Source organism: Physeter macrocephalus, unplaced genomic scaffold (genome assembly GCF_002837175.3).
Source record: "Physeter macrocephalus isolate SW-GA unplaced genomic scaffold, ASM283717v5 random_63, whole genome shotgun sequence".
Classification (NCBI taxonomy): Eukaryota; Metazoa; Chordata; class Mammalia; order Artiodactyla; family Physeteridae; genus Physeter; species Physeter macrocephalus.
Window position 1 is genome coordinate 39,084 of NW_021145349.1, and position 18,525 is coordinate 57,608.

The 18,525-nt window shown below is 48.2% G+C and overlaps 1 protein-coding gene across 3 annotated transcripts in view; it reads right to left on the reverse strand.

The window, feature by feature from the left end:
- SLC44A2 (solute carrier family 44 member 2 (CTL2 blood group)) overlaps positions 1-12,478 on the reverse strand; it is a 29,079-nt gene extending 16,601 nt beyond the window's left edge. The window contains exon 1 of one of the 3 annotated variants that reach the window (XM_007107266.4): positions 12,301-12,442. In XM_007107266.4, the coding sequence (XP_007107328.1) occupies positions 12,301-12,382 (82 nt within the window). In that variant the 5' untranslated portion in view covers positions 12,383-12,442. Of the gene's footprint in view, positions 1-12,300 lie in introns of all 3 variants that reach the window. The other 2 variants (XM_007107268.4, XM_028483736.2) reach the window with 2 other exon arrangements.
- Positions 12,479-18,525: the final 6,047 nt, after the last annotated feature.

Here is an 18,525-nt window from a genome sequence, read left to right on the forward strand (position 1 = left end):
CCCCACCTGCCCCCTGGCCCACAGGCTTCAGCAAACAGGCGAGGCCCAAGGCTCCAAGCCATGCCCTTGGGTGACCAGGCCTCCCAAAGTAGCCCTGTAGTTGCCACGGTCCCTGCCAGCTCAAAGGCCGGCTGGTCCCACCCCGCCCAGTTCAAGCAGTGCCCAGGCCACAGCCTCTCTCTTCCCAGATATGCTAGGTCCGCTGGGGACACTCTTGCCAACTCTGGCCTTCAGCTACCAGCTCCACCCTGATGATGCTTAAATATGGGTCCCTGGGGAGGGCCTCACTCCTGAGCAGCAAGACCCTGTGACACCTGCCCCCCAGCACCCTACATGGGGGTCTCATGGGCACCTCCTCCCACTCAGCATGACCACATCGAGCCCCCATTGTCCCCCAAGCTGCTCTGTCCTCCTGAGTGCTCAGGCTGGAAACCTGGGACACCTCTCTCTTTGCTTCACATCAGCTTTGCCTTCAGAATCTCTTCAGGATCCAACCACTCTCACCCCCTGTTTGGCTCCCACCCTTGTCACACGGCTGTCGTCTCCTGCCTGGACAGCGCAGGTGCCTCCACCCTGGTCTCTCAGCTCCCACACTTGTCCCCCACTGTCCATTCCCCCACAGGGGCCAGAGGAGTCTGTGAACACCCGAGTCAGGGCACTCCCTCCTCTGCCCTGAACCCTCTATGGCTCCCATCTCACTCTGAGGAAAAGCCCAACTCCTCACCGTTCCCACAAGGCCCTGCCTGCTCTGCCCTGTCCCCTCCTCCCTGCCTTCACCCCCTCCCACTCTCCCCTTTCCTTGCTCTGTTCCAGCCTCACTGGCACCCTGGTTATACTGTAGGTTATACTGCTTACAGTGTATACTGTTTTTTAAACTTTTTCACATTTATTAAAGGTTTTGACCATGAGGGCTTCATAAAATGTCATGAAATTCTATTTGCCATCTAACCGTCTACTTCTAAATAGGAGACAAACACTAGTATAGCAACTGTTTTAACGTGGAAAATTTTTTTTAATTTTTGAGAAAAGAATGATGTGTATATATATATATTTTTTTTTTCCTTTTTGAATTTCAACCCCCAAAATATTCCAGCAAAAAAATCAGGGGAGGTTGGGCTGGGTCTCCTTCAATGGGTATCTGTTGCCCAGGAGGATGGTGGACTTGCCCTCACCCAGGCCACCACCAGCCCATGTCCCCCCTGATTAGACTGTAAACTCACCAGACACAGTCTCACCTCAGGACCTTTGCTCTGGCTGTTCCCTCTCCCCAGAAAGCTCTTCCCTGAGACAGCCATTTGGCTCCACCTCCTTCAAGCTCAAACATCACCTCCTCAGAGAGGCTTTCTCTGACCATCCTCTCTAAAACAGCACCCTTGGGGGGAAGAGGTTAAGAATCCTCCTGCCAATGAAGGGGACACGGGTTTGAGCCCTGGTCTGGGAAGATCCCACATGCTGCGGAGCAACTAAGCCCGTGCGCTACAACTACTGAGCCCACGAGCCTGGAGCCCGTGCTCGGCAACAAGAGAAGCCACCACAATGAGAAGCCCGCGCACCGCAACGAAGACTAGCCCCCGCTCGCCACAACTAGAGAAAGCCTGCGCACAGCAGCGAAGACCCAATGCAGGCAAAAATAAAAATAAATAAAATAAATAATTTTTTTAAAAAAATAAATAAAACAGCACCCTTTCCCCCTTCTCTCCTGTTACCCTACTTTATTTTGTTTCTGACTCATTTACACATTGACTGTTTATTGTCTGCCCCCATGTCTGTTTGCTGCACAAGGGCAGGGATTTATGTCTGTTTTGTTCATAACTTTGCCCCCAGCGCCCAGCATAGCATCTGGCACAAGACAGGCACTCAGTCAGAGTTTGTTAAATGAATAACCACGATATATAATCCATGTATAATATAGCTAAAACTGAAAATAAAAATGCAGCTTTGAGTTTTGCGGGTGCATGTATTTAAAAAATTAATTTTCGAATTTTATACATATAAGAATTGAATACATGATAAATGTGGAATTTCCAGTTGGCAGGGAAAGGATAAATCAGTCAGTAGCCTTGACTGCTTACTTGGAAGAAGATAAAGTTAACTCCACTCCCACCACATAGCAAAACAAATTCCACATGGATTAATCATGCAAATATATAAAACTCAAAACTATGACAAGTAGGATGGGAAAACACAAGAGCATATTTCTACCATCTGATAGCAGGTGAGACGGGTAAGGTGGGTGGGGGAAGAGAGAAAGGAGTGCCGGAAGTTTCTTAGGTCAGCCAAACTGGCAGAGTGGGAACCATCAGATCAAAACAGCTGGGGCTGGCACTTCCCTGGCAGTCCAGCGGTTAAGAACCAAGGAATATCTTTCAGACACTGGCGCGGAGCTCTTTACAATATGGGTGATCCTATCAACAACCCATTTTAGGGAATTCCCTGGCGGTCCAGTGGTTAGGACTCAGCGCTTTCACTGCCGAGGGCCCAGGTTCAATCCCTGGTCGGGGATCTAAGATCCCACAAGCCGCACCGTGCAGCCAAAACACAACAATCAATTTTACGGCGGAGGAAACCGAGGCTTACGGAGAGGAAGTGGCTCCCCCAGTCACCTAGCAACAAGTGGTCAGTCCCTACTCCAGTTTTGATGAATGAGTGGGAGCCACTGAGGGTGTATGAGCCGGGAGCATGATGAGGCCAGGATGGGGAGGGGAAGACACATGGGGAAGTCTCAGACAGCTCTCAGGGAAATTGGTGGCCCTGGATGGGACAGATGGGCTATGGCCTTCCTGTGTGAACTTGAGTTATCCCTCTTTGAGATGGAACTAAAGAAGCAGAGAGAGGCACCTGGTGTAGCCTTGGCTCAGGGCATTGCCTTGTGGGTGGCTTAGGAAATATAAGAGGGAACAATGGTACTGTCATCTGATGGGTTCCGTTAGCTCTCATTTTAACATTAGCCAAGTGGGGACGGAGGGAGGGGCAAGGCAAATACTAATGGTTTGATAATTGAGCCTGAGGATGGAAACTTGCTGAATCTTTGCAAAAATGCTGCAAAACAGGGCTTCCCTAGTGGTGCAGTGGTTAAGAATCCACCTGCCAATGCAGGGGACACGGGTTCGAGCCCTGGTCCGGGAAGATCCCACATGCCGCGGAACAACTAAGCCCGTGCACCACAACTACTGAGCCTGCACTCTAGAGCCCGTGAGCCACAACTACTGAGCCTGCGTGCTGCAGCTACTAAAGCCCACGCGCCTAGAGCCTGTGCTCCGCAACAAGAGAAGCCACCGCAATGAGAAGGCCATGCACTGCAACAAAGCGTAGCCCCCAACCAGAAAACTAGTTTTCTCTAGTTCTCGCTGCAACTAGAGAAAGCCCGCGTGCAGCAATGAAGACCCAATGCAGCCAAAAATAAATAAAAATAAATTTATTTTTAAAAATGCTGCAAAATAATAACAGTAGAATGCCCCAGTGCCTCCATATTTCTGACCCGTTTACTGTGTGCCAGGCACTTTTCTAAAACATTACACAGTTTATCTCAGCTCACCCTTATAGCAACTTTGTGAGGTTGATCCCATCATTACCCCCATTTGACAGATGCAGAAACTGAGGCCCAGAGAGAAACACATGCTGGTGGCCACAAAGATGGTGAGCAACAGAGCTGGGCCACCCAGCTCCTGAGTTAGTGTTTTCTATGGCTGCTGTAAGTAATTAACACCAACTTGGTGGCTCAAAACACAAATTTATTATCTTATGGTTCTAGAGATCAGATGTCCAAAGTGAATCTCACTAGGCTAAAATCAGGGTGCTGGCCGGGCTGGGTTTCCTTGCCTATTCCAGCTTCTAGAAGCCTCCCTCATTCCTTGGCTTGTGGCCTGCTCCTCCATCCTCAAAGCCAGCATTCTCATTAAGCCCACATACGCTTCCATTGCTACATCTCCTCCTCTGCCTCCCCTGCCTCCCTCTTTTCTTCTTCTTTTTGGCCACACCGCGTGGCATGCAGGATCTTAGTTCCCTGACCAGGGATCGAACCCATGCCCCCTGCAGTGGAAGCGCAGAGACTTAACCACTGGACAGCCAGGGAAGTCCCCCTCTTTTCTTTATAAGGACCCTTCTCCTTGGGGCCACCTGGATAATCCAGAATAATCTCCCCATCTCAAGATCCTAAATTTAGTCCCATCTGCAAAGTGCTTTATGCCGTGTATGGTAACATATTCATAGGTTCCAGGAATTAGGACATGGACGTCTTTTGGGGGGACCATTATCCTGCCTACCACAGTGTCTTTTTTTTTTAAGATTTTTTTTTCTTTTGACATGGACCATTTTTAAAGTCTTTATTGAACTTGTTACAATATTGCTTCTGTTTTATGTTTGGTTTTCTGGTCACAAAGCATGTGGGATCTTAGCTCCCCGACCAGGGATCGAACCCACACCCCCTGCAATGGAAGGTGAAGTCTTAACCACTGGATAGCCAGGGAAGTCCCTACCACGGTGTCTTAACCATTTAGGCCAGGGGTTGACAAACCATCCGTCCCCTGTGGGGCAAATCCATCCACCATGTTTTCATATGGCTCAGCACTAGGAATGGTCTTTCCATTAAGTGGCTGAAAAACATCAAAGGAAGACTATTTTGTCATGTGAAACTCAAATGTCAGTGGCTATAAATCAAGTTTGCTCGGCACACAGCCATGCTCATTCGTTTTCATATTGTTTTTTTAAAAAAAATAAATTTATTTATTTTGTTTATTTTTGGCTGCATTGGGTCTTCGTTGCTGTGCCCGGGCTTTCTCTAATTGTGGCAAGCAGGGGCTACTCTTCATTGCAGTGCACGTGCTTCTCATTGCAGTGGCTTCTCTTTTTGCAGAGCACGGGCTCTAAGCACGCGGGCTTCAGTAGCTGTGGCACGAGGGCTCAGTAGTTGTGGCTCACAGGCTCTAGAGCGCAGGCTCAGTAGTTGTGGCGCACGGGCTTAGTTGCTCCGCGGCACGCGGGATCTTCCCGGCCCAGGGCTCGAACCCGTGGCCCCTGCATTGGCAGGCGGATTCTTAACCACTGCGCCACCAGGGAAGTCCCCGTTTTCATACTGTTGATGGCTGCTTGCTTTCATGTTGTCTGTGGTGTATGGCAGACTCGAGTAGCAGGCATAGATTGTGTGTGAAAATATTGACTCTGGCCCTTTACAGAAGTTCGCTGCCCCCTGGTCTCTAAGTCATGAACCCACACGTGTTGAGCCCAAGTCTGTGCCAGCATGTTTCATGTGCTCTGCTATAACAACCGGCAGTGGTAAAGGCATGTCATTCACTCCCGGCAATGTGGGTGGGGAAACTGACAAGCCCTTTCCCTCTCCAGGCTAACGTTTTCCTGTGTGGAGAATGGGACTCATCCTTGCATTTACTGGTAGCTGTTGCCAGGGCTTGGTGCTCAAAAAGCACTTAGCACAGGTCTGGGGTACAAGGCTTTAAGAAATGGTAACCAGGGTAATTCCCTGGTGGTCCAGCGGTTGGGACTCGCTTTCACTAACGAGGGCCCGGGTTTGATCCCTGGTCAGGGAACTAAAATCCCGCAAGCCACAGCACGGCCAAAAGAAAACAAAAGAATATGAAAAAAGAAATGCTAACCAGGAGCATGGTACCATTTCACAGAGGGGGCAAACTGAGGCCACGTGCTCAGACCACATAGCTGGTGAGGGATGGAGCTCTGAATCAAACCAAGGTCCCTCTGGCTCCAACCCAGGCCTTTTGTGGGCAGATACTGGGAGAGGCAGAGCTAAAGATGTGACAATGGTGGGGGAGAAGGCATGGGAAAGTCGGACCGTTAGACCAGGATCGGGGAGGGGAGGCGACCATTGGGTCCCAGCCTTGCTGAGTACGAAGGCCAGCCCACCCAGTTCAGTGGGTGTAAGAGATAAGGAAACAGATACAGGCTACCCAGTCATGATGCTCGTGCCAGGACATCAAGTGCCACCCAGCCTGAGGCTTCTGGATACAGGCCAAGTCCCCAAGGGCTGCAATAGCCAAAGGCCTCGCCCATGCAGCCAGGCCAGCTCACCACTGCCTTCCCAGAAATCTCTGCCTGGGTAATGGGCATCCCAGCTGCCCAGAAAAATCCCTTTGACAAAAGGTTGGGGTAGGAAAGCTAGAAGTGATTCTACTGGCCACCATGATAGGACCAAAGATACAGCACCAGCTGTGTGCTGGGCACCAAAGCAGATATTTCCTTCTAGGAATCCATTTTATCCTTTCAACGAGGCTCTGAGGGCAGATGGTGCAATGAAGAAATGGAGGCACAGAGATGCTTTGTAACTTGTCTGAAATCACACAGCCGGCAGGAGCTGAGTTTTTGAACTCTGGTCCTGACACCATGCTTTTTTTTTTTTTTTCTCCAAAAATTTTTTCAATTTTTTTTGGCCGCACTGCGAGGCTTGTGGGATCTTAGTTCCCTGACCAGGGATCGAACCCAGGCCCTCCCTTGGCAGTGAGAGCACAGAGTCCTAACCCCTGGACTGCCAGGGAATTCCCTCAATTTTTATTTTATATTGGAGTATAGTTGATTAACAATGTTGTGTTAGTTTCAGGTGTACAGTGGAGTGATTCCATTATACATATACACGTATCTATTCTTTTTCAAATTCTTTTCCCATTTAGGTTATTACAGAGTATTGAGCAGAGTTCCCTGTGCTATACAGTACGTCCTTGTTGGTTATCTATACCATGCTCTTGAACTGTGTGCTCTGTGAATAACTCCGATTAACTAGGCATTTACTGTAGACCCAGCTCTGAGCTAAGTGCTATACCCACATGAGTTCACTGAACCCTTGAGGCAGCCCTGAGAGGGAGCTGATACTATCATTAACCCCATTTTCTGGATGGAGAAATTGAGGCTCAGATATGCAAAAGGTACAGATATGAAAGGTTCAGGGATACTAAAGGTCTCTGCTAGTACAGAGCTAGAAGAATGGAGCTGGGACTGGAACGGAGCCAATTCTGGGTTCCAGAACCTGGCTGAGAGTCAGAACTCTGCTTAACTTTTTTGTAGATATGTTCATTTATTTAGCACCTTGCTACAAGGCGATTCATGTCCCTTGACTAGTGCTATCACCTCTGGCCTGGTTTCCTGGCTTCTGCCATTGCACCCCAGAAAGGCCAGGGGTTACCTGTGAACCCCTGAGTCAGGCTAGGTCCCTCCTCAAAACTCAATGACTCCCACCTCTCTCAGAACAGAAGCCCAGGGAATTCCCTCCAGTCCAGTGGTACAGTGGTTAGGACTCCGCTCTTTCACTACCCAGGTTCAATCCCTGGTTGGGGAACTAAGATTCTGTAAGCCACGTGGCACGGCCAAAAAAAAAAAAACAAAAAAACAAAAAAACAGAAGCCCAAGTCCTCCCATGATCCACAAAGCCCTGTACACTCTGCCCATCCCCTCTCTGCCTCCACCTCCTCCCATTCTACCCCTTTGATCTCTCCACTCCAGCCACACGTGCCTCTTGGCTGCTCCTCAAACACACCAGACACACTCCAGCCCCAGGGCCTTTGCACATGCCTTGCCCACTGCCTGAAACATTCTATACAGCTCCCTCTCTCACTCCTCTGGTCACCTCAGGATGACCTTCTCTGATCCTGTTTGAAATTTTAAACCCTGCTTCCAGGCCCTATAGATCACTCCTATCCCTCCTTCCTGCTAAACTTTTCTCCAGAGCACCTTTTCTGACATTGTGAGAATATTCCCCATTCATCTTAGTATCTTGTCTGGGTTTCTTTCTACAATTTCAGCTTGACAAGTGCTGGATCTCCAGGGTCTAGGACAGAACCTGGCACATGGTACCTGAACAATAAATGTTTGCTGAAGGAAGTTATGAATGAACTTGCTTATGTTAAGTAACCTGTATGCTTATCAAGATTAAAACAAAAAAACAACTTCAGGCAAAACAAGCCTTTGGACTAAGAAAAATCCCTCTCCCTCTCACCCCTGGCCCAGAGCCCTCACTACCTCTCCCTGGGGCATTTCCTCTCATTGGTTTCCCTTCTAGACACTGTCCACAGGGCACATACCTAAGCAGATTTCTAGATGTTTATCCCTCATCCCCCCCTGTTTTGTTACACACCGTGTTCCTCACTTGGCTATTTCACAAACTAACATAATTAGACATTGTTTTGCATCTGCAAGGTTCTTCATATCACAAGGTAACATAGTAGCCCACCCAGGAACAGTACTCTTTCTCATTAAACCAGCCTGAGTAGCTTTAAAAAGATACAGATGCCACACATACACACAGAAATAAATAGTCTAAGCTCTGGAAAGAGTCTTCTTGGCTGTCTTACCTCTGGGGTGAGGACAGCTAGCTGAGGGTATGTGAAGGGTTCTTTCACTTGGAAAGCTAAAATCTTCTGTGCGGTTGAGGGCTTATTTTTAATTTTCAGCCCCTACCCCCAGCCCAGCAGAGAGAATATATGAATTTCGTTATAAAAGAACTTCAAAACCTGTTTAAAAATAATCCTCCCTGGGAATTTCCTGGTGGCCCAGTGGTTAGGACTTGGCACTTTCACTGCCGTGGCCCAGGTTCAATCCCTGGTGGGGGAACTAAGATCCCGCAAGCTGTGTGGTGTGCTCAAAATAATAATAATAATTATTATTATTATTCTCCCATTGGGGATTGACTGGGAAGGGGCAGGAGAGAACTTTCTGGAGTGATGAGAAGCTTCTTACCAGAGATCTGCAAATTTTTTCTAAGGGCCAGGTATTAAAAATTTTAAGCATTCTGGTTCAAATGTCACCTCTATCACATATTCTTCTTCTAAGAACCCTTTAAAAATACAAGAGCCATTCTTAGTCCATTGGCTTTACAAAAACAGGCCACAGTGCAACAATGTAATAACAATACCTTATACTGCTGAGCTGTACCCTTAAAAATGGTTTAGGTGGTAAATTTTATGTTATGTATTTTACCACAAAAAGTTTTTAAAAAATATTAATAATGATAGGCCCTCCTTGGGCATGAGGGGATTCAGGAAGCTGGTAATATTTTTTACCTGATCTAGGTGCTGGTTACCTCATACATTTAGAATCTATACCCTTTTACGTATGAACTTTCTACTTCAATAAAAATTTTAGGGAGCTCTCTGGCAGCCTAGTGGTTAGGATTTGGTGCTGTCACTGCCATGGCCCAGATTTGATCTCTAGTCAGGGAACTGAGATCCTGCAAGCTGTACGGCAGGGCCAAAATATATTAAATAAATAAAATGAAATTTCATCTTTTAAAAAATGTTTACAATATTCCCCTTGATTGGTTCAATATAAGAGGGTCCACCAACAAATGTACAGCTTAATGCAACCATCAGCAAAGATTAAGGAGGGTTTCCAGGTGCTGATGTGAGAAAGGGATCATCTCCGACATATATTAAGAAAAAGGAAAAAATAGCAACACGATGTGAAACGAACACCTTTTCATTCAACAAATATTTGTTGAGCACCTACTATGTGCTATGTGCCAGGCACTGTGGATACACCTTCAAACCAAACAGACATGCCTTCTTGCCTCATGAAGCTAGTACTCTAGGGATTTGCTGACATTTTTGTAAAAGGGGAAAAAAGCCACCAAATAAAGACTATGTATATAATTGCATGCAAAGGTCTAAGGCCTAGACTTTGTTTGGAAGAAAACACTGATGCACCCCAAGAAGGAAGTATGATGTTGGGAGAGGGAGCAAGAGGGAGATTTTTCATAATAAAGCTTGTATCTTTTGTTTTTTGAAGGATGTGAATGTATTATCTCTTTCCCTGCAAAAAGTTAAAACTAACAATACCCTCTTCCACAATATTTTTAACAATTCAGATGCCAGAGCCCTACTGCTGGCTGAGTTGAACTCTCTAGCGAATGAGCCATGGAATCTGCTTTTAAAACAAGCACCATGACTTTTTTCCCAGTCCCTGAACCCCATCAGAGTCTATTGTTTTAGGTTCTAGAAACTTTTTCCATACTGCTCATGCCAAGAGTGGGCTGGGAAGGATGGCAGTGCCCCTTGCTGACATCCATCGGGGCCGGGAGCCATTTCCTGGCTTCCTCAGAGATGCTGCCTTCCTCTAGATATGGTGTCTGATAGGGAAGGAGCTTTCTGTCCTGCCCAGTCTTGTCCAAGTATGTGCCTCAACAGATAGGGCTGCTTCTCCAGCAGCTCATGGAAAAATCCATGTCCCCAGTATCACCAGTCCCAGAGCCCTCCTGAGCACGTACAGCTTACCAGGCACTGTGCAAAACACTTCTCACCAGCCAGTACAGTCTGCCCAGCCCTACAGATGAGGATACAGAGTCTCAGAGAGGTCACCAACTCGCACATGGCCACACAGCTTGTATGTATCAGAACCAACCAGGATTTGAGCCTATGTCTGTCTGATATCACCCACTAAATTCACAATGACTGATGGGAAGGCATTGGGGTACAGGGGAGGATTTGTGAGCCACTCTTTCCAAAGCACACTGTTCCCAAAGGAACTCTCGTTATCTGGCAGGGACTTCACAGGGCAGAGCAAGGGCCCTAGGTTTTTGGTTCTGATGAGAATGGACTACTTACAAACTAAGCAAGACATCCCCCCACTGCCCACTCTGAGGATCCAAGCCATGTGGTCCCTCTGGAGGAGGTGAGGGCCTGGCTGCAATACCCAGCTGAAGTCTCCATCTCACACTCTCCGGCCTCACAGAGAGAAATAATTAAGTAACTGTGTGGTTTGTTTGCTGTTCCCTCTGCCACATTTTGCTTAAATCTCCCCATGGCTGGCTCAACCTAAAATAATCCCAGATGATCCTCTCCCCACCACACACACACACACTCCTACCTAAAATTACCTATTTATTCAAGAATTTTTCCACTCTGTTGACTGCTGTGTTCTCCGTGTCTAGACACTGCCTGAAGGATGCTCAATACATATTTGTCGATGGAATGTGCTTCTAGTGCCCAACACAAAGTCTGTTGGGCACATAGGTCCCCTGTCTCCACTGTGTTCCTGGCAAGACCATGCATGGCTGGCTCCCTCTGTCCAAATTCAAAGCTGGGTGAATCATATCATTGTCCACTCTGCCCCCAGGCTTGCCTCAGGGAGACCAAAGATCCCTCAGGTGCTGCTCACAGGCAGGCAGGGCCCCAGGCAGAGAATCCCAGATCAGAGACATCCAGCCACACTGAAGGGACGCACAGCACGGGCAGACACAGGGTCTGGAGCTTGAGCCAAAACCAAGAGCAAGGGGGCCCCTCAGGAGGTCTGGGCTGGCAGCTTCAAGCAGAGAGGGGAGAGGCTGTGCAGTTGCCAGGCTCTTGGCTGGGCTGGGCAGGGAGAGCCCAGCCTCCCCTATCTGTCTCTCTTTGCAGCCTCAGAAGGCCACATTCCCTGGGGGGAGGGAGGCACAGCTCTAGCCAGCTCGTTTTTCTTGATTATTTTTGAGCGGTTTCCGGCCCCCTCCCCAAGGCCCTTCGGTCTCACAGTTTCCAGGAAGTTTCAGGCACACAAGGCGGGGTGGCAGAGCCCCTTTAGCCCAAGGCAGTGCCACGTGGGCCGTGTGCTCACCTGAGCCCTGGAGACCCAAAATGGAGGAGAAAAGAGAAACTGAGGACCGCACGCCCCTCAGTGTTCCCTCCGTGTAACCCTGGGAAGGGAAGCTCTGCAGGGCGTGGGTGGGAAGGAAGCCTCATCTTTGCCCCATCCCATAGGCCCAGAGGCGAAGGCCGCCCTCAGAGGTTCGCGGGAGGGGGTCCCTGTCGCTGGGACCCCTCGAAATGGGAGCGAGCACCCCCGGCTCCTTGCACAGGGCGGGGAAAGTTTCTCAATTGTTTCCTGTTTCCTTCCTGTCCCTTCGCCGGTGGCGCCCTTGTTTCCGCCCCTCCCAGACTGCGGGCGAGACCCGACCGCCTCCCACCCCAGCATTGGGTCTGCCCAGTCTTGCCTCAGTTTCCCCATCTGGCCGAAAGCCCGGGACGGCTACTTCTAGGGGGATGTGAGCAGGAGGAAGAAGTGGATAAAGGGAATTGGAAGAGGAGGATTTGGGGAGGTTGGGGCCCTGGTCCTTTTCCGAGCCCCGGTCGCCGTGCCTCCCCTCCCCCGCCCTGCATCGAGCCGCCCAGATAACGGGACCTCCCCGGGCGGAGCATGCGCCGTGTGTCCCGGCCCATCAGCCGGAGGGGGAGCAGGGGCTCCCGAGAGGGGATGCAGGGCGACCTGGCGGGAGCAGGTGGGTGTGGGCTCGGCGCAGAGAAGGATGCAAGGCCGGGAAGCAGGAGGCCCCCAGCTGCAGCGCAGGTGGTTAAGATCTCGGATGTTTCCCCCTACCAAGGCCCCCGAACTCAGCAGAGGCGGCCGCGGGCCAGAGGCGGCTCCTACCGTAGGCTCCGTCCTTCCGCTCGTCCACCATGGCCGCAGCGGGCGGGGAGGGGAGTCCGAGCCAGCGCGACCCCAGCCCGGCAGGGCGAGAGGCTCCGCGGGCTGCAGCGCCCCGCCCCGGGCCCGGGCTCGCCCCTCCCACCTGGTCATCCCCTCGCGACCCCACCAATGGGAGTCCCGAGCGGGTGGGGGCGGGACCCAGGGGCGGGGTCGGGCTCGGGAAAGGGTGGAGCCCCAACCTTTGTTTCCTATCTGGCTCTCGAGAGACCCTCTAGGTTCGTTTAGTGGGCAAGGAGCAGTCGTCATTCATTCAATCATCTATCTATCCATCCACTCGTTCGCCAGATAGATATTGAGTGTCGACTGTGTGCCAGCGAACAGACAAAAAGATGCTCTTTTTCATTCATCATATTGGCAAGAATTTTAGAGTTTGGTAACATCAAGCGGGGTGAGCTGATGCTGCGGGTCAGAATGTTCTCTGGCAGAAAGATTAAATCCAAACCGTGTTCACCCTATACGATTCCCCTCTGCCACTGATCCTGGAGAAACCATATGCACGGCGAGTACGTGCCAAAAGGTGTTACCTGCAGTTTTGAGAGTTCTTGTAAAAAATGGTGGAGAACATGTATGTCCACCAATTGAGGGGTGCATACAACACAATACAACAGAAGAGAACACCATACAATGGATGAAAAGAATGAAGTCATCAGGGAAATGCAAATTAAAACTTGATAATAACACCACTACATACCCACTGGAATAGCTAAAACTCAACATACTGAGGGTACCAAGAGTTAGTTAGTATCTGGACCAAATGGGGCTCTCCTACACTGCTGGTGGGAATGTAAAATGGTACAACTACTTGGAAAAAAGATCTAGTAGTTTCTTATAAACGAGCATTCAACCATATGACCCAGACATTCTACTCCTAAGTATTTACCCAAGAAAAATAAAACCAAAACCACTAAAAAAAGAAAGAATAGAAAAGAAACCCGCAAAGATGTGTATGCAAATGTTCATAGCAGCTCTATAATAGCTTTATTCATAATGGCTCCTAGCTTGAAGCAACCCAAGTGTCCAGTGTCCATCAATGGGTGAATGGTTCGTCAAACTATGGTCCATCCATACCATGGAATACTCCTCGGCAAGAAGAAGGAATGAATTATTATTGGTAAGTGCCACACCATGGATGAATCTAAAAAAAAAAAAAAAAAGACATTATGCCCAGTGAAAAAGGCCAGAGACTTTGATATGAAGTTCTAGAACAGGCATAGCTAATCAACCTATGGAACATGGATCAGAGGTGGCCTTTGCTGTTGGTAGTGATTGGCAGGAAAGGCCATAGGGTGACTTCCTGGGGAGGCAGAAACAGAACTGTGGTTAAACAGATGGGTTCAGTTTGTCACAGTTACTTGACTTCTGCCCTTTGTTACATTTTCAAAGTGGGAACTATCTCAATAGTTTAAGAAAGAAGGAGGTGACCCTGCAGGTTAGTACAAGAGAAAATGTTTAGGGAGATTAGTCAGCATCAGGCGAGGTATTAAGTGCTTTTCATTAAATCTTTATCACCTTTTTCCCATTGGGGAAAATGACACAGGGAGATTAAGCAATTTATTAAGTATTTTGTGTTACTCCTTGCAACCATTTTCCAGCTGCAGAAAGTGACACAGAGAGGGTAACTAATTTACCCACAAACACACAGTTAGTGAGCACTGAGCTGAACAAGAATTTGAACCTGTAAAGGCTAACTTCACATTCCACATACATTCCACACCCCTCAGCCATAACCCTGCAGAGTAGCTCAGCTAGGCTTTCAGGTCCTATTGGTGAGTAAAAATAGCAAGTTGTTTTTAGTCGGTTACGTTTGGTATGAGAAGGAGAAAGAGAGAGAGATACATCAAACAGACACACACGCACACATCTGCACATAACAACAGAAAAAGATTTCAACTTTATAGGGGCTGTCAGAAGGACCAGGATGGGGGTGGGGAGGCAAAGGGAACTTTTTCCTAATCTATCATGTTCTATCTGTCTTTCTCCGTCTCTTTAGTGGAAGAAAGTATTCATGGGTTTCTTGGGTAATTAAAACTCTATTTCAAAAAACAGATTCCGTGGCTTCCCTGGTGGCGCAGTGGTTAAGAATCTGCCTGCCAATGCAGGGGACACGGGTTCGAGCCCTGGTCTGGGAAGATCCCACATGCCGCGGAGCAACTAAGCCCACGAGCCCGAACTGCTGAAGCCTGGGCACCTAGAGCCCATGCTCTGCAACAGGAGAAGCCCCCGCAATGAGAAGCCCGCTCGCCGCAACTAGAGAAAGCCCGCACACAGCAACAAAGACCCAACGCAGCCAAAAATAAATAAATAAAATTAAATTTAAAAAAACAAAAAAAACAAAAAATAGATTCCGTGGAAATCCCCTGGCGGTCCAGTGGTGAGGACTCTGCCTTTCCACTGCAGGGGGCGAAGTTTCGATCCCTGGTTGGAGAACTAAGACCCCGCATGCCACGTGGGATGGAGGGAGGGGGATGGGGAGTTATTGCTTACTGGTGACAGAGTTTCCATTTCAAAAGAGAAAAAGAGTTCAGGAAATGGGTGGCAGTGTTGGTTGTGCAACAATGTGAATGTACTTAATGCTACTGGACTGGACACTTAAAATGGATAAAATGGCAGATTTTATGTGGTAAATATATATTAGCACAATAAAAGTTTTTAAAATAGCTTTTTAAAAACATGGTGCAACACTGTTGTGATGGGGGCACAGAAGACTTGGGAAAGCAAAGAGGAGGGATCTGACCTAGATGGGGTGGGAGGTCAGAAAAGGCTTCAGAAGAGGAGGCCTGAGAGCTGAGTGAGAACCAGGTGGAGTCAGTGTGTCTGAGTAAATGGGTTCAAGCGTGCCTCGTGGGAGAGGTCATCAGGGGTCAAACTTTGCCAAGCAGGGCAGCTTGAGGGCATTGGGGAGCCCTGGGCTATGTGAGGGTGAGGGAGGGCCATAGGACTGTGAGTTTCAGGGAGATGCCTTTAGTGGTTTGGAGAAGAGATTAAGGGGGGGTGTCTAGAGGCAAGGTCCCTGTAGGCATCTAGGAGGAACTGGGGCAGGGCCTCAGCCTCTAGGGACGGGGGAGGTTGCAGCTGCAGTGGGGCAGCTGGGCACACAGAGCTGCTCTGTTCTCTGATCCCACTGAAGCTTTTGGGCTCATGAATTTTTCAGCCAAACAGACCTTGAGTTTCAGATTCCAGGGCGCTGGGCCCAGGCTTTTAGGTTCTGTTTACTGCCTGAAAACATCTGAGGGCCCCGGGAGAGGGGCCCTTGCAATGTTCAATGATGCTGGGGCTGGGGCGAGGGACTGGCAGTGTCCTCAACACACCCAGTTTACCTTCTGAGCAAGGGGCTGGTCGAGGCACAAAGGACACTCTTCTTTTGGGCAGAGGCAACCTAAAACCTTTGGCTTTGCAGAGCTAGAATTTCCAGCTCTGCCTCCGCTGGCTGGGTGATTTTTGTACAAATCATTCACTCTTTCTGCGCCTCAGTTTTCCTATCTGTCAAATGGAGATAACAGGTTTCCTAACTCAGAACATTGTCTCCCACATGGGAGACTTTTAGGGGAGCCCCTGAGTGTAGTGAGCACCAAATAGGGGTTAGCTATTGTTAGTAATAGTAATGCTTGTATCCTGTAATGAGACAGAAGAGGGCTGGGACCCAGCTCTCAAACTCCACAACTCAGATTCAAATTCTGGCTCAATTGCTGTGTGGTCTTGGGCAAGTGGCTTCACCTCTCTGTGCTTCTGTTTCTTTCTCTGTAAGAGGACATGAAGGTAAGTGCTCAGTGAATGATGTTAGAAGCAGTGGGTGGTTCTGATAGATGCTCTCCTCTCTCCTTCTTTCCTTAAGTCCCCTGTGGGGATGCCCATCCCCCCTTCAGGGGCTGATAAAGACCTGGGGCTGGGTTTGGGGAAGGAGGGACTAAGCATGGGAGAGCTGAGTGTCTCCCTCTAGAGGCCCTGCAGGACCCTCCCTCCCTCTGTGGAGCACGATCATTCTCAGGCAGGCTGAGATTTATTTTCCCTTTCCTTTCCCCTCCCCACCACAAACTTCCCTGCCAACAATCTTGGGGTGGAACCCAGGGTCCACAGTAGCTGATGAGCTGGGAGGGGAGGTGCTGTGCCAGGCATTGAGTTATGCCTAGTAACTCAGTGATGGAGCCTGAGGAGACAGCGACCACGACTTTCATACCCATTTAACAGAAGGGGAGACTGAGGCACAAGAGGTGCCATCACTAGCCCAATGCCTTACAGCTGATGGCGGAGTCAGGATTCAAACCCAGCACCTGTACCCTTAACTGCCATACAATAAATAATAATAATAGCAAATAATAGTAACATTACTGAGCATCGGCTCCATCCCAGGCACAGTTCCAAGCATCGTGTTGCATGTCATAACTCAGCTGAGCTGTACTGTAACCTAATTAGGAAAGAGCAGTGGTTTTTTTTTTAACTGTGTTTTTTTGGGGTTGTTTTTATTTTGTTCTGTTTTTTTTCCTTTTTTTCTCTTTTTTTTTCATTTTGCAAGGTTTTTAAAAAATTTTTATTGGAGTATAGTTGATTTACAATGTTGTGTTAGTTCCAGGTGTACAGCAAAGTGAATCAGTTATACATATGCATACATTCATTCTTTTTCAGATTCATTTCTCATATAGGTTATCACAGAATATTGAGTAGAGTTCCCTGTGCTATACAGTAGGCCCTTGTTGGTTATCTACCTTATTAAATGCAGTAGTGTGTGTATATAATCCCAAGTTCCTGATTGATCCCTCCCTATTTGTTTTATTTTATTTGTGTGTGTGTTTTAATTGAAGTATAGTTGATTTACAATATCATATTAGTTTAAGATGTACAGCACAGTGATTCAGTTATACTATATATATATATATATATACATTATTTTTCAGATTCTTTTCCCTTATAGGTTACTACATAATATTGAATATATTCTCTGTGTTATACAGTAGGTCCTTGTTGGTTACAGGAAAGTGCAGTTTTAACTGTATTTCACAGATGTGCAAACCGAGATCCAGGGAGGGGAAGCCAGGTGCCCGAGGCCATCCAGCTGGCTGCTTGCATACCCAGGACTTGAGCCCAAGCAGTAGGGTCCAGAGCCCATGCACTCAACCAGAACACACACGAACAACAACAGAAACAATACTACTACCAGCTTTGTGCCAGGCTCTGCAGTGGGACTTTCTCTTGGGTTGCCCCTGCTCTGAAGATCATGGTGCAAATTCAGGGATGGGAAGCCCATGAACCTCAACACAGTTAAGGGATCGGAAAATAGTCCCTGGCAATAATGGGATCTCATCACATCACCACTTACCCTCAGGACTTTCTCAAATGTCAGCTCCTTCTCTGATCTCCCTGCCTCACAGCCCTCCATTTATTCTCCAACACACACACACACACACACACACGCACAGACACACACACATCAATTCCCTGCCTTCAGGGCTCCCACCTTTATCAGAGATTTTTTTTTTTCTGCCAGCCTCACAGCTTGTGGGATCCTAGTTCCCTGACCAAGGATGGACCTGGGGCCCTCAGCAGTGAAAGAGTGGAGTCCTAACCACTGGACTACCAGGGAATTCCCAAGGGTCACCTTATTTTTTGGTTTTCAAGTTGCATACCTCTCGCCCTCCCTAGGAGGAGAGCAGTGGAGTGGCTTTGTCTGCATCACCATCCATAGTGTCACAGGAGCACTCAATAAATATTCACTCACTGAATGAACCATCGTCACCATAATGAAAGCAGCTTCCATATATCCAGTCTAGCACACAGTAGGCGCTCAATAAATGTTGGTTGAGTGAATAATATAACAATTATAGTCATACTAATGATGACCATTTATCTTTTCAACATTCTATCAACATCCTAATGTCACATAGTAGGACCTTATAAATACGTTGGGAATGAATAAGAGTAACATCAGGGAAGGGAATTACTTGGCGGTCCAGTGGTTAGGACTCCATGCTGTCACTGCTGAGGGCCTGAATTCGATCCCTGGTCAGGGAACTAAGATCCCACAAGCCACATGGCACGGCCAAAAAAAAAAAAAAAGAGTTAACATTAGGGGATAAAGAAGATGTGGTACATATATGCAATGGAATACCACTCAGCTATAAA